The following is a 20000-nucleotide window of genomic DNA, read 5'->3' as shown; positions in this document are numbered from 1 at the left end:
CTCCTCCTCAGGAGGAACGCAGAGAGGAACTTCAGTTTCACAGTAAAATGTCTGCATTTAAACACGACAAAGCCGAGCTCGTCAACAAACCTCGGTGTAAGTCAGAGTGAAACACACAGTTTTCTTTGACTCTCTGCTGATCTGTTCATGGAGACTACAGGACACTCACACACACAGAGCAGTTGTTACCTTGGCGTCCGTCAGCTCCTCTGGATCGGGACCTCAGTCACCTGCGTGCCTGCTTACCTGTCTGAGCTGTGAGCGTGTGCTGTGTGTGCGTGACGTCATCGAGCTGCGGCTCCACCTGCACTCATAAACACAGAGCGTTAAATCCACCCTGTGTGTGTGCGTGTTTAGGGCGGCGTTCTCAGTGCGACACGTTACATGAACACTTGGTGTGTATGAACAGACGTGTGGCCTCCTGATGTGATCGACATTTACAGGCCGCTGGAGCCTCGGTGCAGCCTGAGCACGACTCCGTGTCACACACAGGTGAGAACAGGTGAGGCTCCTTTAAGTCAGCTGATCCAACTCTGACAGTTTTACAGTGAAGTCTCACCAGTCAGACCGGCACAGGTGTGGCTCACCTGTGTGTGTGTGTGAGACTCTTCTTCGTGGGTTTAAACAGGTTGAGCCTCAGGTGTGTGTGTGAAGGAGGACAGAGAGGTAACCTGAGCAGCTCAGTGTGTGAGGAATGTCTTTGACCTCTGACCTCCTGAGAGCTCCACCTGCTGGCTGCTCTGCAGCATTACCATGTATTTAATTTTTGTTGTTTATGCCTTTGTATATGTACAGCACTCTGTGAACCCTGGTTTTATGTTAAAGTCCTTTATAAATAAAGCTGGTGTGGTAGTTTCAGCTGTAACCATTGTACAGGTTTCTACTGGGAGCACTGGTGTGGATGTGACCGTGCAGATGAACTCCATCGAGCACTGACAGCAGTCTGTTAGCATCAGGCAACAATAGGCAGGTGGTCAAACAGGTAAAACAAACATGCATGAGCTATTTCATCAGAAACAACACGACAACCATTAAACTGCAAATATGTACGTTAGCTTAAACAGCCGACAAATGACTGCAGTGTAGTAAAGAATACAACTACACGGTATTATTAGCAGTGAAATTACACAGACTGCTTTCCAGCGCACACGTGACGTCCACCTGTGTCGTTGACCCAGGGTTTTTGAGTTTATTATATTATTTATAATTTCTAGTCTTTGGGTTTTTGTTAGAGTCATGTCTTATGGTTTGTCTCTGTGTAATCCTTAGTTGCTGTCTCCCCTGTCTGCTATATCCCCGTGTCCAGTCAGTGTCAGTGTCTGCCCTGGTCCCACCTCTGTTCCCTCTGTTGTAGTGCCTGAATGTGAGTCTGTGTCTTTGTTCAGTCTGTGTTATGTGTTTCCTGTTTTACTTTGAAGGTCTCTGTCTTATCTCAGTGTGTTCAGGTTACGCTTCCTTGTCTCGTCAGTTCTGATTTGCCCCAGCTGTGCCCTCCTTCTGTGTCTCATTCCCCTCGTTACTTCCCAGCGTATTTAAACCCTGTGTTTCTCTGAGTCAGTGTCGCGTCGTCCCTCATGCTGTGTGGAGCGCTCTGTGTCTCACTGTGAGTTTTGTTTATGAGTTCCCAGTTTAGTTTGCTGTTTTATGACTTTCCCCTGCCAGCAAATAAAGCTGAGTTTTTTTGTGTTTAAACCTCATGCCTGAGTGCCTGCATTTTGGGTCCAACTCCTGCCTGCCACACAGCGACTCATGACACAACCTTCCCACTACAGTCAAACATACATCGTCACACAAATCAACATCTGCTAAGTTATTAACTTCAGCCAGCAGAAGCAGCAAAGTTATAACTTCAGGGCGACACAGTGGCTCAAGAGTTCGTCTTGTAATCGGAAGGTTGCCGGTTCGAGCCTGGCTTGAACAGTCATTGTGTCCTTGGGCAAGACACTTCACCCGTTGCTTACTGGTGCTGGTCAGAGGGCCCGGTGGCGCCGGTGTCCGGCAGCCTCGCCTCTGTCAGTGCGCCCCAGGGTGGCTGTGGCTACAATGTAGCTGCCATCACCAGTGTGTGGATGACTGGATGTGTAAAGCGACGAGTAAAGCGCTATACAGATACAGGCCATTTACCATTCATTGCTTTGTTTCACACAGGAGGCAGAATTATACCCGAGAGTCCGGTACTTCTGATTGAGGCCTTGTTTTGTATAGATGCATCTATAATTGTTACTCCTTCACAGCTGCTGTGGAGCACCATAACTTTGTTCTACGTGTCCAGTGACAAGAAAGGGCTGTTCTATTCTATTCAACTGTTGTTTGTAACCGGTGACCTTTGACCCCATATATTAAACCACACCCATCATCTTTAAATACTCACTGTGGATTTACTACTGTACCTGAAATGCTACAGTCGACGCTCCCTGATGGCAACATCCTCTTTCAGACATGCTCTCAGGAAGTTTCAGATGTTCACCAAGTGCTGAAGAACAGGTGAGTGACCTGACAGGTAAGAGGAGGAGGAGGATAACCTTCACAATGAAAGACTGAGGCTTGACAGTTTCACGTATTTAATGTTGAGGTGTCGTTTACAGCAGAAACACACACAATGTCCTGTCACAGCAGGACATTTACCGAGTCGGATTTAATCTGGGGTCGACTTCAAACTTCCTGATTAAACCTGAACTTCAAACATAAAAATCACCGATATTTATTCAGGTTCCATACATACAGCAAAAACAATGTCCATATTAAACTAACAGAGACCAGATTAAACTAAAGGAGTCCAGGTTAAACTAACAGAGACCAGATTAAACTAAAGGAGTCCAGGTTAAACTAACAGAGACCAGATTAAACTAACAGAGACCAGATTAAACTAACAGAGTCCAGATTAAACTAACAGAGTCCAGATTAAACTAACAGAGTCCAGATTAAACTAAAGGAGTCCAGGTTAAACTAACAGAGACCAGGTTAAACTAAAGGAGTCCAGGTTAAACTAACAGAGTCCAGATTAAACTAAAGGAGTCCAGATTAAACTAAAGGAGTCCAGGTTAAACTAACAGAGACCAGATTAAACTAAAGGAGTCCAGGTTAAACTAACAGAGACCAGATTAAACTAACAGAGTCCAGATTAAACTAACAGAGACCAGATTAAACTAACAGAGTCCAGATTAAACTAACAGAGTCCAGGTTAAACTAACAGAGACCAGGTTAAACTAAAGGAGTCCAGGTTAAACTAACAGAGTCCAGATTAAACTAAAGGAGTCCAGATTAAACTAACAGAGACCAGATTAAACTAACAGAGTCCAGATTAAACTAACAGAGACCAGATTAAACTAAAGGAGTCCAGGTTAAACTAACAGAGACCAGGTTAAACTAAAGGAGTCCAGATTAAACTAACAGAGACCAGATTAAACTAAAGGAGTCCATATTAAACTAACAGAGACCAGATTAAACTAAAGGAGTCCAGGTTAAACTAACAGAGTCCAGGTTAAACTAACAGCGTCTGGACTAACCCAATAAATTCCAGATTAGAGTGAAGATTGGAGGTGGTGATATAATATGTAACATTTTGTTGTCAGAACACACTGAAGTGTAGTGTGAATCTTACAGAGCACACTCAGCTTGTTCACACTGATATAAAGTGAATCTATGCAAACACTGACACAAGACATGAACAATTAGGGATTAACAACACTCAACCCAGAACATTATTCTGACTGTAATCTGGTAACGTCCGAGTATAATCTGGTGCAGGACTATGACCTGTTAATACTATCAGCAGTGCAGAGCTTGCAGACAGGACTTGGGGCACAAAGACTAAATAATCTGTACATCCGGCTCGCTGCTAATCCAGTCGTCTCAGTGGAAGACTGTCTGTCTCCAGCGTTTGTCGGGCGTGAACGGCCACAGACAGTCGATAATGGCGGAGGTGAAAGGTCGCGGTTCCACGCTCAGGTTCAGCAGCTCCAGACGACAACAGTTTAACTGACTGTTGATTGGACGAAGAGCCGACGCCGCCGGCTGCTCGGTCAGCTGCAAGAACACAGACAGGGTCGGGACCACAGGTGATACAGTTTGTTTATAATGAGTGCAAAGTCCTGCTGATTATGAAAAGATTCAAAACGAGCCACGCACCACGAAGCAGCTAACCTCAGGTTAACTCTGGCTTTCTGGACTACAAAGGTGGATCACTCTTACTGGGGTAAATCGCCATGGTAACCTATGCTATGAGCCAAACCTGCTCTGAAGATTAGAGATTATCAGGTATGACATCAACACCTATAGACCAATCAGATCCTCAGAAAACAGCATCGCCATTCCTGAAGCCCCTCAGAGCTCTGTGGGGAAAGGGGCGGGGTCTGTGTTTCCCCGATGAGCAGTAATGACAATAATAATAATAACCATAATAATATCAATAAAACTTTATCAGCTTTATTGCTCTATAAGCATCAGTGGAACACCTGCGCTGTACCTGCTGACCTCAGATCAGATTCGTGGACCGAGCCGATGTCTGAATCCTGTCTGTAAATGTGATCTTTACAAACAGCTGAGAGAATAAACTGAAATGGTCAGGAGGTCAGAGAGTAAACTTTTCTCTGATTGGCCACTTTCAGGACGATGTCCTGGAAACCGTGAAGGAAGCGCAGCTGCTGCTCCAGCAGCTCAGACTGAACCATGATGTGTTCACGTGCTGATGTCGCTCTGCTGCAAACACTCAGCAGGTGACACTCACAGGGATCGTTATCTGTGCCAAGCTGATTGATAATCGGCCAATCGGCATCATGTCGGGGTGAACCCAGATAACAGATCGACACCTCAGGTGTGCAGGCCCTCAGGTCATAACTTTACATCCTTGCGCAGGCAGGCGGGTTAAACTGGCTTTAACCAGTTTAACCTTAACGCCCACTCACATCCTGGGCCATCTGACCTCAGGAAATCACATGATAAGGTGGGGCCAGGTTTCACAATGAACACACCCGAAACTCTGGCTGATTGGGACCCACACCCAGTTTCCCACCTTGGCTCAGGCGATTAGAGGATCATCAGGGGGTCCTTTTGTCCCTCTGTGGGGGGAAACTCCCACTAGGTTTATATCTGGGACTCCCCACCATTTGACCTTAGAACTGAAGAAGCTTCTCGGATGAGAGGTGAAACGTCTTCAAGTAACTTAAAGAAGTCCAGACGCTTTTCTTTGCAAGCTCCTTTGACTACGATGACCTGGATGACTGAGAACCTTCACAGACATAAACTGGCTTTACTTCATCTCCATTTAAGGCAGATGACCAATCAGAGCCCTGGCTGCTGTTCGTGGTCAGCTGGTTGTTGCACTGCTACGACCTCGAGAACATTAAACTCTGGTGACAAGCTGCAGAGCTGTGGTTGGGCTAAAACATACTGAGCGACAGAAAAACACGTCACTGCTTTACAGCCTGAGCTGTGTCAGGTACGAGGCGGCTCAGGTGTGGGACCACTTGCAGGTACGAGGCGGCTCAGGTGTGGGACCACTTACAGGTATGAGGCGGCTCAGGTGTGGGACCACTTACAGGTACGAGGCGGCTCAGGTGTGGGACCACTTACAGGTACGAGGCAGCTCAGGTGTGGGACCACTTACAGGTACGAGGCGGCTCAGGTGTGGGACCACTTACAGGTACGAAGCGGCTCAGGTGTGGGACCACTTACAGGTATGAGGCGGCTCAGGTGTGGGACCACTTGCAGGTACGAGGCGGCTCAGGTGTGGGACCACTTACAGGTATGAGGCGGCTCAGGTGTGGGACCACTTACAGGTACGAGGCGGCTCAGGTGTGCGACCACTTACAGGTATGAGGCGGCTCAGGTGTGTGACCACTTACAGGTATGAGGTGGCCGGACGGCAGGTTGAAGGCCTGAGCGATGGCGACCGCCATTTCATATTTAGTCATCTGCTCTTTCCCAGAGAAGTGAAAGATTCCTCTGATGGACGGGTCCTGACGGAAAAGCAGACGGCGGTGAGACGGGCAGAGCGAAGTCCACCTGATGCTCACCTGTCTCTCTGACGCTCACCTGTCGTGCTCTCTCAGACAGCTTCCTGCAGACGGCAGCGACGTCTCGGGCGTCAGTGGGGAATCTCTGCAAGACGTGATCCAGCGTGCAGCTCTCCTCTGACGCCTCCTGAACCTTCAGGTACAACGACGTCACCACGCTCTCCGTCACCGACTCCACCTCCCCAAACAGAACGGGCACCCGCAGTACCACCGCACCTGGCAGGGTCACGGGTCAAACAGGTGACTGAGGGGCAGGCCAGAGACAGAAGACTCAGACAGGTGACTGAGACGTACCTGGACAGTGGCGCAGCGTCTCCCTCTCCCCCTCCAGTTTGCTCCGCCCATAAACGTTGAGCGGGTTTGGACTGTCGTCCTCACCGTACGGAGGATTCCTGCCGTCAAACACGTAGTCGGTGCTGATGTAGAGGAAGAGCGCCCCGCAGGTGGCTGCAGACACAGACGTTACCTGTTACGGAGGCGCGCTCACACAGAGCTGCACTGAAATCAAGGTGCGTGATGTGTGAAGGGGCGGGGCTCTGATGCGCACTACAGGAGCTCCACCCCCAAACCTTCTCGTGCCCCCACCTGTGTCAGGCCAAAGAATATCTGGTGATGGTGTGGTGGCTCACTGACCTGCCTCCTTGGCGAGCGTGCTCGTGGCGTGCACGTTCAGATTAACAGCTGCTTCCGTGTGTCTCTCCATAACATCTGGACGCCTCTCGGCCGCACAGTGGACGATCACATCAGGCTGAAACACACATTCAAAACAACTTTATTTAGTGACCATCAGCTTTACAGTAATGACGAGAGATGGACCGATCGATATTACGTATCGGTCCGATACTGACCTAAATCACTGGATCGGATATCAGAGAGAAATAAAAAATGTAATCCGATCCATTAAACATCAAAAAAGCACCTCACCAAACCTGCGACACGGCGTAACTCGGCTCATAACCGTAGCACGTCGGAGGAGTGCGGTCACGTGATAGAGCGGCTGTGTGTATTTGTAGCCTCGCTAGCAATCCGGCATTTCATCTCCGAGGAAGTGATCCCAGAGAGAAGTGAAGCAAGTGTGTAAGTTCATCTCTGAATGTTTGTAAAGCATTCCAGCGTTAAGCTTAACAACCGATATGGAGCGACTGCCTCTCTCTCTCTCTCCTGCTGCTGCTTCAATGTGAAACTGATCAATGATCAGCTGATCGGCTTTTCTGTCGCGAGTCTTGTTTGTTTGTTTGTTTTTGTCCCACTTTGCAGCAGAAAGAGGAAACCAGCGGCTGAACAACAGCAGCGCGTTTAAGCTTGATCAGCTGTTGTTAGAATGTATTTAATATTACTTTCTACTCCAGGATCTTTTTGTACGTAGCTGACGCTGGTAACTGTGCAGGGGCGGATCTAGCAAAGTTTAGCCAGGGGGGCCGATAGGGCATGAACAGGGAAAAGGGGGCACAAAGACATACTTTTCTTTCTTATTCTCATTTAAAATGTCGAGCTTTTAATAAATAATTATCTGACTTTTATACCCAAAGTTTTAATCTGATGTCAAATGTATAGAAGTCAATTACTGTATATAGTAACTGTTAAGTCTAATATACCCTAGTAAGCTATATTACTTTTTCCTTTGGGAACCATCTGTGCAGTCTGCAGTTCTGTTGAAGAAAGATGTTGAATCTATTTAATTATTCTTGAAAAATAATTTATTTCTGTGCATTTTTTTCACACTGCATCAAATTAAAGTTGATTACATCGATTAAGCATCATGAGGTGGGGGGTGGGGGCTGGTTCCCTATTTTTTGGGGGTTTTTTGCTGGGAGTTTGCAGCCCTATTGGTTAGGCTGCTTACTCTTTAAAATACCAGAATAGGGAGGATGGAGCAGGTTTAAGTTTATTAGATTGATCAGTTTTGCTGATCTATGACATGTTTTGGGTGCAGTGTGTGTTTTTTACACACAGGTGTAACAGAATAGCTTCAGTGTTTTTTAACTTGAGTTTGAACTTATACAAAATGCAGCAAGATATTAAAAAAACTATTTTATTGATTAAAACACATCGGATTCATATCGGTATCGGACATAAGAAAGTGGTATCGTGCCGTCTCTAGTGATGCCAGAACATACCATTACAAACAGCCTGAACCCTGTCAGCTGACTCACAGGTGAGTCGTGTCCGTCCTTCAGCAGCTGCACCTGCTCGCTCACAGCCTCTGACCAACCATAAACCCGATCAGTATCCTGGTAACCGCTCGGCCCGCTGCCTGTACGAGACGGTCCTGAGTGTTGTCTGTGCTCAGCTCAGAGTACCCGCCCCTGGAGTCCCCGGGTGCAGCGCTCCCACGCTGATGTGGGCAAAGATGGGGGAGGGTCCCCCAGTGGGACGATCATTTACCCACTACTGACCCTGTGACCCATAACATGAGCCAAGGTGTGAAGAAGGTGTAGGTCATTGTGAGACCTAGCCCCACCCTATCATGTGACTTGCTGAGGTCATATGACCAGGATGTGAGTGGGCGTTAAGGCGTCTGGGAAGGATGTCAGACTGGACTACAGATGGCGGACAGTGTCATAAGCCCCGCCCTCTGTCCAAAGAGGGTTGTTCACAGTGGAGATAGACGCTTCTTTCACCCCTCTGTCTTCTCTGTCCAACATGTGCACATTGGGATCCTTAAAGAGTGAACTTTGACCTTTAGATGCAGATGTACAGCTGAGTCCCGTGGAGAGCACAGAGTGAGGGTTGGGGATGTTACCATCCCACAGACACAGTGTCCAGGGAAGCAGAGGAACATGTGAGTGGTTATCCCAGCTGGACCTGGGACTCCCCGACACACTGAGCGTTTATATCCTACCACACAGAGAGAGTTTGGACCTCACCAGGATGTCCAGCTAAATGTTGTCATTTGTCAAACATGCAGTAAAACTACTGCAGCCAAAGGCAGAAGTACTTCCAGTTTATTCCACCAGCTGATAATCATCCAGTGTAAGGTGAAGAGTGTTTTAAACTCAGTGTGTGAACGTCTCCACACACACCAAAGGACACGTTAGGGCTGTGCGATATGACCAGAATCTCATCTCCCGATATCAGACATCTATCGCCCCGGTAACGATATAAATCACAAAAATATAAAGTTTTCTGTAAATTCTGTGAATCTCGGGCAGCTCGACCTGTGTGAAGTGTTTCCACTTCACACTGTTTCCTGTGCGTCGTGTAGCTGGAGTCGAGTGTTTTAACGATGCATGAAACGATACATTTTTAGACATCAGTTGTAACGGCACCGTTTTCTTTGTGAGTATTTATTACACGTCGTGCTGCGGGGAAAAGCCTGTTCTAACGTTTGAGTCTAAGGTTTATCTTTTAGCACCTGGCGTCTTTTTTACTTCTCATCCGTAAATAATCTGCATCTTTCACGTGATTCAGTTTATTTTGAAAAGTCTCAACAGGATCTTGAGCTTTATTGTGAAAGGTTTATGTGGAACATAAACAAGCGGACACGCGATGCTGTTACTGTCGTTGTTGCTAACGACAACGCATAAAAACAGGCACTTGTCCATCTGTAGTGTGGTTATATAAAATATTAGAGAAAGAGAGAACTTAAACGAATACAGCCGCTACAGTGACATCAGAACCATGAAAAATATTGCTGTAAACAGTTTATTTTGCGACACCACGAAACAAACGATAGCGTGATAGGAAACAATAGACGTTTTTATATCGTCATCCGATATATATCGTTATATCGAACAGCCCTAGGACACGTCACTGTCCTCCGTCACCAATTCTCTGCATAATTTTATGGACAGATTTCTGGGTGTAGCTGCCGGTGTCAGGACTAAAGTCTCTGCTTCTCACAGTCGATGTGGTTCTGCTGGCTCCAACTCACAGTTTCACAGCACAGTGTGAACGAGAGTCAGCACCTCCAAGTCTGAGGCCACGGACCCACTCTGAGCGCCCACTCTGAGCGCCCACTCTGAGCGCCCACTCTGGGTCAGGGACGAGCTACTAGGTGGAGGGGTTTAAGTATGTTGAGGCGTTGATCACAAGCGAGGGGAGATCGCCAGACGGATTGCCGCTGCAGTGATGCGAGCACTGTCCCGGACCGTCGTGGTTAAGAGAGAGTGTGAAACCGCTCAATCTACGTCCCTACCCTCAGCTATGGTGACGAGGCGTGGGCGGGGACCGAAAGAACGCGATTGCAGATACAAGCGGCAGAAATGAGCTTCCTTATGGGCTCAAACTGGGCTCAGACATATTCTGTAAATCAAATGAGTCGCTGTGAACTGAGATTGTATCTTGTAAACCAAAATATCTGAAAATGTTACGCTTGTGCATCTACAGATGAGAATCTGTGTGTTTTTAAAAACATTTACAGAGGTTACAAATAGTTTTTGTTAAGGTCTTCTAACAGATACAAAGCACAAAACTACGGTGAAACTGCGCTCAGCTTCCTGGCTGTGTGCGTTGCAACTGACCAGTACGACTTCTGACCCAGTTTTTTTTCTTTCAGCTGACTGGATTGTTACATTTGTGACCAATCAGAGAACAGATGGTTTCAATGTCGGTGGGGTGCTTTACCGAGCTTCAGGTCCTGGGAGGGTGATGCAGTTTTAAGCTGGAGGATCTCTATATGAATGTCCCATAGGGCTCCCCGGGAGCTGCCGGAAGGATAAAGTTGTGCTATACCAGAAACACCATCATCCTTCAGAAGGATAGGCGTGACCAAAAAGCACCACACGCCCCTAGCTGGTCGCATGCACATTCGCACCTCGAAGCACGTCCAAAGCAAACTGGTCGCGCTTTAAAATATTCAATTTTGACGCGTGTGAAGCGGAAATGTGGGAGGAAGTAGTGCCAGACGGTATGTTTGCAAGACGGCAGCTGTCGAGCGTTTGAAGAGAGCAGAGCAGTGGCGAAAAGGACGCTTTACACATCAGTCACTACAGCGACTTGACGCTGGAGTTCAGATTTTTCCAACTCGAGTGGGAGACACGATTAGCGCGAATGCACAACATGCAACACACAAACTGCAGCGCACATTTTACCTCGCGCTTCCAACGCATCAGTCGCACTACTTGGTTGCGCAAATCAGGCAGAAAAGCGCTTTCGTGACGCAAATCTGCTTCTGAAGTTTCGCGGGACCCCCAGTCGCGCTTCATCGCGCTCCTCTTTACACGTAAACCTGAAGCTCCGGTCGCGTCTATCGCGTTCGGTGTGAACGCACCCTTAGAGACAGGGTGAGGAGTTCCTACATGTCCCACTCAGAGGAGGCCCGGGGCAGACCCAGGACACGCCGGAGGAGGTGGTGGAGGGGACGGAGGTGTGGGCTTCTCTGCTGAGGCTGCTGCCCCCGCGACCCGGCCCAGCAGAACAACATGGATGGATCCACTCCTGTATCTGTTTGCCCAAGCACCTGAGAAGGGGTGTGGCCCCACCTCGCCGTCCCCCCAGCAGCAGCAGCCAGGTGCTTGTTCTCCCCGACTCCACCAGGTGAGCTCTCAGAGTGATGAGCTCTGATACTTGGTGAGCTCGCATGTGGAGCTGGTTTCCATGGTGACCGTGAAGGTCAAACACACAGGTGATGAGGGACCCCCCTCTGTCACCGTGTCACATTCGACAGGTGACTCGATCCATCTGTGGGGGCGGGGTTAATGCTCAGGAAAGTCTCCTAGGTGGACTCTGACCTAGAGGCTCTTGTGAGGTCACTAATAAGGTCAACGAACCACATGGAGTCGAGTACTGTTGTCGAAGTACTCTGTACGAATACACAGCTTGTGTGTGTGCAGTACAGCATGCAGTACCTTGTATTCGTGCAGCAGTCCTCTGACGGCGTCCTCGTCTGTGAGGTCACAGCGCAGAAGGCGGAGCCTGGCTCTCCTGTATCCCGTCCCAGTGACGGTCCATCCGGCGCTGTGAAACTCTCGGCACACCGCTCGCCCCAGGAGGCCTGTTGCCCCGGTAACCAGGACGCGTGGCGCCCCCACCAGCAACTCCTCCTGAGTACATAAGAGTACACACATCAGTACTACAGTTAGTATTACAGAGGACTATAGTTAGTACTATAGAAAGACAGTACTGTACTTAGTACTACACACAATACTACAAGTTGTACCAGAGTCAGTAATACAGACAGTACTACAGACTAGGGCGGGGTGATGTATCGCGGGTTTTCCACGTACGATGGTTAACGTGGCTTTATCGTAACCATAGAGTATGGGTTACCATGGCAACAATAATCTGTCTGCATGCAATTGAGAGTTTTTCTCTCCCACACTCTGTAAATGCAGCACTGACCCCCCTCCCAAGCTGAAACTGTGCAGCTGATGGTTCAAACATTTAAATTCTTTCTGACTTCCTGTATCAAAGTAGAACAAACACAGAGGTGGACCAACGTTAGAACGTGTGGCGATACAGATCACGTCTCTGATGTCGCTCCAAAACATGGTCATATTAGATTTCCTCATGTCGCCCAGCCCTACTGACAGGGTGAGGCTGCTGTGGCCAGTCGGGGGGTGTAGCCGCCACTGGTGGTGTAGCCTCAAAACAGGTGAAGAGGTTTGGCTCTTCTGCCGGTGTGTCGTCACCCTCAGCAGCTCTGAGTCTTCTGATCGGGGACATGTTGGACACCTTAGCACACCTGCCTGCTGCTGCTGCTCAGGTTGGCTGAGCCGTGCTGTAAAGAGAAGAGGGCAGAGGAACACCACGCTACCAAGTGTCCAAGGGCTGAATTAGCATTAGCATCCGGTGGAATGTAAGGGTAAGGGTTAGCCATCCTGCATACGGTGAACACACAGGAGGTAGATGGGCCTGCGTCTGACAGTCGTACACGTGAGGTCTGGGGAGCAGTGACTGTCTACAGCTGTTATCACGCACATACAGTTGGCACGGTAACACTTCCACGTTACCTGAGGCCAACACGAGACCAGCAACAAGCACGCCAAGCAAGAGCTACCAAATGAAACAGCTGAGATGGACTTGTTACATTTTAATAATAAGAGAACATCTTTGGTAAGAACATGGTTGTGTGTCTGGACTCTAACTGCAGGGTGTGGCACAGGTCAGCACTTGTGACATCACCTCGTTTGGGAACATCAGTACTACAGACTGCACTACAGTTAGGAGAGTACTGCAGTTAGTACTTCATACCGTAGTACAGTGAGTATTACAGTACTATAGGGAGTACTACAGTCGGGTATAAACATACCTCTGCCAGTATACCAGAGTGACACACCTGAGCAGACCCCTCCCCCTGCACGCGCAGACCCAGATCAGTTCCTTTAATCAGTATGTTTATTTTATAAATAAAGTTTTACTGCAGTATTTAAGTAGTATTTGAATTCTGGGAGCCGTTAGCAGTTAGCATTTAGCTGCTGACAGGTGAGCTTTACCTGAACAAGCTGCACGCGCCCCGGACTGAACAGAATCCTTAGTTCTGCGCCTGCGCAGCTCATCTCTGATTGAATATGTGCACTGGATCAGTTATTGATCAGGTACCTATCACTCGGAGCCTCGCGGATTTTCTGATGCGCACTTTCTGTCTCGGTCACTTCCGGACTGATCAGCTGTTTGCCGTAAAGCAGCTGTCGCGCTGCCACTAGCGGTTAGCATACAGGCTAACAGGCTTTTCTTTAGCTTCGGTGACCCAAGTCAGAGTCCTGATCCTCGCCAACGGGTCGGAACCGTCCCGGGAGCGGCTCTAACGGCGTCAGCATCACAGCTGAGCGAGAAAGACTCAAAGGCAGAGCTCACCTGCGAGCACGCGGACCCAGAACCGGGCATCGGACAGACCGGACCAGCACGGACCGAACCAGCACGGACCGAACCACGGACCAACGAAACCCACACAAGGATCAGGAAACTCCCCGGAGTCACAGCCCGGTGCTGCTCCGCTGCTTCTTCTTCTTTGTGAGCGGCTCACACAAACGTCGATTTGTGGCTCTACCACCGCCACGCGGTGCGGAGTGTGACCGAAATCAGACTCGGGGTCAGGCTCTGACGAGAGCTCTTGAATTGTTAATTAAACCAGTTTGTTTCTAAGTGAACAGATTCAGGTTTGACTGCTTTCATGGCCGGCGGGGGCAGACCGATCCCCGGCCTGCAGCCACGTCGTTCCTACTGACAGAACGACGAGTAAAAATCTCATTAATCATCAAAATCTGCACGGATATAGGTCCTTTTAACCTGATTAGCATAAACATATTTCAGTAAAATAATTCTAATTAGGGGAAGTGCCACTGCTTTCATCAGCCTGTTCTAAACTGTAGGATCACAGTGGAGACCAGAGTCTGCACAGTGTAACACACCATCAAAGGATTCATGAACTGCACAAAAGCCTTTGGAGAACAGTCTTCACATGCACAGGTTCACTCTGCTGTGTGGGTTGTTGTGTGACCCCCCGGGTCAGAGCCGGTGCACAGAGCTGCAGCCTCGTCTGTCACTCACCTCCTGAAATAGAAACCTGCAGCCCGACACCGCCCCGCTCTCTCTGTTTATCTCTCGCTCTCTCTGCAGCCTGTCAGCAACACTCCCACAGGTGCTGTGGGTCGCCCCACACTGAGCTGGTGTTCACATCAAACTCACCCGCTGCTCCAAAACTTTCTCTCAGCCACATTTCTGAGTCTGAAAACTTTGAAAATTTCATTTAATTGGATTTAAACTGAGAGCCTGAACACTCCTCCTGGACCAGGAACACACCCTTCGGCTTTAACCCGAGCCAGGACCAGGACCAGAACCAGGACTAGGCTCTCCCGGAGAAGTCCGAACTAAGTTTGACCTTGAATGTTTGACAGCAGGACATGATCCTGATTCTGGTCCCGGTGCTGTCGGTAGTTTAATGCTAAGCTGATTTCAGGTAAGGACATGCTAACACTCACTTATTGGGTTATTATTCATGACTGAACCTGATTTCTTCCTCTAAATATTTGGCACTTGTTCCAGCTGTAAGTGTAAAACAGTTTTCAGCTGTAAAATTTAAATCATTGATGTTTCAGCTTCATCATTCAGGTAAACGCGCGCATCATCAGTGCAGAGCTTCACTCTGCTTCTCTCTGCAAATCAGATAAATGATGATCAGCATACAGCATCACAGGTTACATTTTAAAGCCACGTTTCCATTTTACCTGCAGTTATTACTCAGATCTGCCAGTTTCAGTAAGGTTCTTGATCCCTCTTTACGTTATACTTCATACGTCATACTCTTATCCTTAATGATAAGAAAACCGAAATTATGATTTTTGGTAGTAATGCCCTTCGTGCCAAACTTCGGGATGCCTTCGGTTTTCTCACTAGTTCTTTCGCTGACACTGTTAGGAATCTGGGTGTCTTATTTGACAGCTCATTTAAACTTGATAAACAAGTGTCTGCTGTTGTCAGATCCAGTTTTTACCAGCTTCGCCTTATTTCTAAGGCCAGGCGCTATATCCCGTATAAAGACCTAGAAAAGCTCATCCACGCCTTTGTAACGTCAAGGCTAGATTACTGTAATTCACTTTATTGTGGTCTCCACTCTTCCCTTTTACATAGATTACAGACAGTTCAGAATGCTGCAGCACGCATTCTAACTAAAACCAAGAAGTTTGCCCACATTACTCCTGTCCTTGCTGATCTGCACTGGTTGCCTGTCAAATATCGTATTCAATTTAAAATTTTGTTGTTTACTTTTAAAATTACCAATAACACTGCACCAAGCTATCTTAAGGAACTTTTAAACCCATATGCTCCTGCTAGGGCTTTAAGGTCATCCTCACAGTTACTGCTGGTTCAGCCCAGATCTCGACTGAAATCTAGAGGTGATCGATCGTTTGCTCTAGTTGCACCGGAGCTGTGGAACAATCTCCCGATTGGCATCCGAGCGTCTGATTCTATTCATTCTTTTAGATCACGGCTAAAAACATATCTTTTTAAACTTGCCTTTTCTACCAGTTAAATGCTGGCTTGCTTGCAGTGACCTATTGACCTATTGTATTAAATTCTCTGCTATCTTTCCATTATTGGTGTCTTTTATCATGGTGGTACAGTCTTATCTTGCTATAACCTATGTGCTGCAGTTTACTCTTATTGGTGGCTTTTATCTGTGAACATAATCCGTTACCTTTATGTATTTGATATTAATGTGTGAACTGTTTTATTTTTTATTGTTTTATGTAAAGCACTTTGGTATGCCCAAGGCTTTTAAATGTGCTCTATAAATAAAGATTGTTGTTGTTGTTGTTAATCGAATCGCCGCAGTGTGACAGCGAGCTGATAAAGGGAAGCACTGCGTACCTGTCCCAGCCTTCCTCAGACGGCAGGTATCACGTGTTCGGCCGGCCTCTGTACGTCTGCCTGATTGTCTGAATCACCTCTGAAGCCCAGCTCTGGAGGAACTATCACAGGGCAGGACGGCTTTAGTTTAATAATGACCCGAGCAGCCGGGTCCGCTTCATGGATTTAAGATTGAGGGTTTTCCCTGGATGGCGATCGTGGATCAGTAGAACTGAGTGGGATTAAATCATGGAGCACCGTGGACTCAGTGGGAAATCATCATTTCATTCAAACTGCTTCATTAATGTCTCCATGTTTGTTTGTGCGTCCTCCAGAGACACAATCATGAGCGGCCACGAGGACACAGCAAAAAGAGAAAGAGGGCGGGGCATCTTCCTCAGCGCTCACCGCTGCCCTGAAGTCGACGTGCTGCCTCATCAAACTGCTGAGGCACAAATCCTTCCACGCTGTTCTCCAGTTCCTGCAGACAAGAGCTCTGAGTTCACCTGCACAGGTGAGAGCGAGCCAGATTACCTGGACTTCTGCTCCACCCATCGCTCCGAGGTAGATGAGGAAGAGGAAGACGAAGGGAGTGTCAGCGACTGGTCGGAGGAAGATCTCTCACTCCACTTCTCTCCCTCTGTCCTCATCCAATCAGACGATGAAACGTCTGATCCAGAGAGTGGCTTTGAGTGTGTTGACATCACCATAGAGACACAGGTGAGCGATCATCATCATCAGCTGGTTAGATGAACGTACGTGTGGGGCCTAGTTTCATCTTTACCAGCAGCGTTTGTTTCCTGTCGTCCAGGTGAAAGGTCAGGATGCGGAGGGGCTAAAGATGGTGCCTAAACGGCAGATTCACCTGAAGAAGAAGAAGAAGGACGGCGAGGATGGCGCTGAACAGGTAAACACTGATAAACTACAGGTATGTCTTCTGCCAGTTTAACTGTTTGCTCACCTGTTGGTCTACCTGTCCAGGTGATACTGAAGGATGTTCCTGCTGAGGGCAGAGGAATTAACAATAATACGTCAGCTAATGAGCTGCTGTGTCCCACTACTCGATCACGGCCTGAACTGTTACTACGGCAACACAGTATGCCCACCTCCTTTCACGCCACCTCAAATACTAGCAGTGATGCTGAGAGCTACGGGGTCTACAAGGGCCTGATTGCAGGGGCTGGCCAAGGTAACAGCACGTCTACCTGTCAACAAGCTCCCTGTTTCTGTCAGTAAGGACCGCCCACCCGCCACCCTGGGGAGCACTGAAAAAATAAACTGTTATTGATCATATTCACTGGTTCAGGTTATCAGTTTGGACAAAAGCAGAGAGGGATGATCACAGGATCCTTTCCATGATGAAGAGAAACTAGTTTGTATCCACCAATCAGATCCCTGAACAGAGGGATGCATGTATTTAATCAGGAAGTGACAGGAAGTAAACACTCCCACTCAGCTGATTTGTGTCATTAGCTAACGGCATGCTGGCTTCGGTTGGCGAACGCAGAAAGCAAAAACAGCCCCGATGCTGAAATGTTGGGACACTGTGTGAAATGCAACAACTTACAAATCTCATTAACACACATTTTATACACAAAAGAACAAAAAATAAACACTCAGCTGTGTAGACTCCAGCAGAGTGGAGATGTCTTTGTACCCGACCATGTCTGACCTGATAAGCTCTGAAATCTCTGACTGTCTCTGTTTAGTACGCCTTACTCTTCCAGCCTTTGTTGCTCCATCCCAACTTTTTTGGAACTGGGGTTGTAGTTCGCACATGAAATACGAGGGGGGGCAGGGGGGCGCTTTCTTTGCTGAGCTGTGCACTGATTACACACATCTGAATAGACTCAAGCTGATACCACGCTGGTGTGATTGCTGTGCCGTGGGTTGCCATAGCAGAGAGGCCTGAGTGTCAAATAACAGTCTCACACACTGCTACATAGTTCCCTGCAAACTGCAGAAAATCTCAGAAACTAGAACTTAGCTCGAACCCGTTGGTCCTCCAACCTAACCCTAACCTCAGAAGAAAACCTCTAAGAAAATAATTTAATATTCTGATTTTCAGTGGATAAAACTTCAATCACCGGGTAGCACAGCATGATATTGGATCACAGCCCGTCAGACTTCACGACTTCCACACTACAACTAAATGTGGTGTTTCCAGAGTGTCTGACTGTGTCTAACGAGAGCTTTCCTTTCGCATCAGTCCTTTATTTATGCAGGTAAAAGTCTCATTGAGACTACAGTCTCGTTTTCAAGTACAGACATGAAGTCATGGCCTTGAGTTAAATGATGGTAGGATATGATTTACAAGGATTTTTGCATGATTGAGATCCCTGATTCACAATAGACGCGACACGTGCTTCACTGAGGATGCAGCTCAAAGTTTGTGTTCTGCCTGTACTGCATCATTGTCGGGGTCTTCATGAGTATACATGCCCGCTCCCTGACGTTCTGCATTTCTATTGGTTGCATGAAGAAAACAGTTAATGTGCGCCGCAAGCCATGAAAACCAAAGCTTCAAATGCTGCCTCAACATGTCTGTCGAAGAGGTGCAACTCTACTACTGAGTATTATTATTATTAATACACGTCTTTGTTTTTGTTCTATTGATGATGAAAGACGAAGAATCTGAGTTTGATGAAGTTTCTGATGGTTTCAGGGCTCCTGATTGGAGGAAACTCTCAGCGTCTTCAGAAGTCGTTCTCTCTGGATGAAACCAAAACAAAGATGGCATCCTGCCTCATTAAGAACGTGCTGTCGAAAAAGATGCAGGTGGAACAGAAAAACCTGAAGAAGAACGCGGAGGTATCACCTGTCCTGCCTCTGGGTCATCAGACAGGAGGAGGCGGGGTCAGAGCTCCGGTTCACGTGGTGAGAGACGTGAGGAGTTTAGTTAAACACTCATACGGCCACTCATTCACCACATCAGCCGCGTCACAGGACAACAAGTCAACAAGCTGCAAAGCAGTTGGCCAAGAGGATAGCCCTATGCCCACTTACCAGCAGGCTGTGGGGGTCAAAGGTCACTTCTCCAAGGTTGCTGTGTCTTTCAGCCAATCACAAGACAAGAAGCAAAGTAAATCATCCAGACAGCCGATGGCACAGCAGAGACGAGGAAGTGAGCCAATTATCAGCAAAGGTTTAGACCACTTAGACCCACCCACTTTGAAGCCCAACCCATCAGTGAGAGCTGTGACTCCACCTTCCCACCAGGGCACCTGGCCACTGCTCAGTGCTCAGGAACAGAGCTCCATCCTGGGTGTGTCCTCTCCGTCTGCCCCTGGCTCCTCCCAGCACCTCCTGCAGATCCCCTTCCCCAGCAGCCTGCACCCTCACCTGGGGAAGGCTGGCTATGTCCACACCCCTTTGAGCTACATCCAGACCCAGCAGTCCACACCTGGTGCAAGCATCCACCTGCCCTTTAGGTCCGAGGAGTTCCCGAACCGGCAAACTGGAAACTTTTCTGAACAAGTGGACCCGACCAAAACACAACGAGAGCGAGAGGGTCAGAGCGGGACAGCAACGCTTCCGAGCCAGAACCAACAAGAGCTTCAGCAGCAGCGCCTGCATCCACAGCCGATTCTGTGCAGCGTTCCCAGTCTCTTACCTGCACAGGTATCTGGGGACTTCCTTGTCGATGTGTTGGGCTCTGCTGCAGCACCTGGACCCTTCTTCAGAGTTCCCGCCCCCTGTCAACTGATGTTAGACCCTAAAAGTGGGCAGTTCTTCTATGCTGACACGTCCCTGCAG

At 48.1% G+C, this 20000-nt stretch overlaps 3 protein-coding genes across 9 annotated transcripts in view; 1 reads left to right on the top strand and 2 right to left on the bottom strand.

Moving 5' to 3' along the window:
• LOC101483102 (arf-GAP with Rho-GAP domain, ANK repeat and PH domain-containing protein 1) overlaps nt 1-2490 on the bottom strand; it is a 28735-nt gene extending 26245 nt beyond the window's left edge. For 2 of the 3 annotated variants that reach the window (XM_076889511.1, XM_076889512.1), the window contains exon 1: nt 2391-2490. In XM_076889511.1, the coding sequence (XP_076745626.1) occupies nt 2391-2441 (51 nt within the window). In that variant the 5' untranslated portion in view covers nt 2442-2490. Of the gene's footprint in view, nt 1-189; nt 2366-2390 lie in introns of those variants that run through there. The other variant, XM_024803869.2, reaches the window with a different exon arrangement.
• A 54-nt stretch (nt 2491-2544) lies between these two features.
• Nucleotides 2545-13885, bottom strand: mat2b (methionine adenosyltransferase 2 non-catalytic beta subunit methionine). 5 transcript variants are annotated; one of them, XM_076889515.1, is made up of 8 exons: nt 13752-13882; nt 12486-12675; nt 11804-11998; nt 6648-6762; nt 6309-6461; nt 6034-6230; nt 5844-5957; nt 2545-4026 (listed from the first exon to the last, which is right to left on the bottom strand). In XM_076889515.1, the coding sequence occupies exons 2-8, from the start codon at nt 12618-12620 to the stop codon at nt 3853-3855; spliced, it is 1083 nt and encodes a 360-aa protein (XP_076745630.1). In that variant the 5' UTR covers nt 12621-12675; nt 13752-13882; the 3' UTR covers nt 2545-3852. The 5 variants fall into 5 exon arrangements, with proteins under 5 accessions (XP_076745630.1, XP_076745629.1, XP_024657508.1 ...); XM_076889514.1 differs by lacking the exon at nt 13752-13882 and adding an exon at nt 13391-13522; XM_024801740.2 differs by lacking the exon at nt 12486-12675 and having other exon boundaries at nt 13752-13885.
• Nucleotides 13886-13965: 80 nt separating this feature from the next.
• LOC106675876 (uncharacterized) overlaps nt 13966-20000 on the top strand; it is a 7075-nt gene continuing 1040 nt past the window's right edge. The window contains exons 1-5 of the mRNA XM_076889513.1: nt 13966-14853; nt 16580-16964; nt 17056-17151; nt 17226-17433; nt 18910-20000. The exon at nt 18910-20000 is cut by the window's right edge and continues 1040 nt beyond it. Coding sequence (XP_076745628.1) covers nt 16590-16964; nt 17056-17151; nt 17226-17433; nt 18910-20000 — 1770 coding nt within the window. The 5' untranslated portion in view covers nt 13966-14853; nt 16580-16589. The remainder of the gene's footprint in view (nt 14854-16579; nt 16965-17055; nt 17152-17225; nt 17434-18909) is intronic.

Source organism: Maylandia zebra, linkage group LG10 (genome assembly GCF_041146795.1).
Source record: "Maylandia zebra isolate NMK-2024a linkage group LG10, Mzebra_GT3a, whole genome shotgun sequence".
Lineage (NCBI taxonomy): Eukaryota > Metazoa > Chordata > Actinopteri > Cichliformes > Cichlidae > Maylandia > Maylandia zebra.
This window is presented reverse-complemented; position numbering and strand designations above follow the sequence as displayed.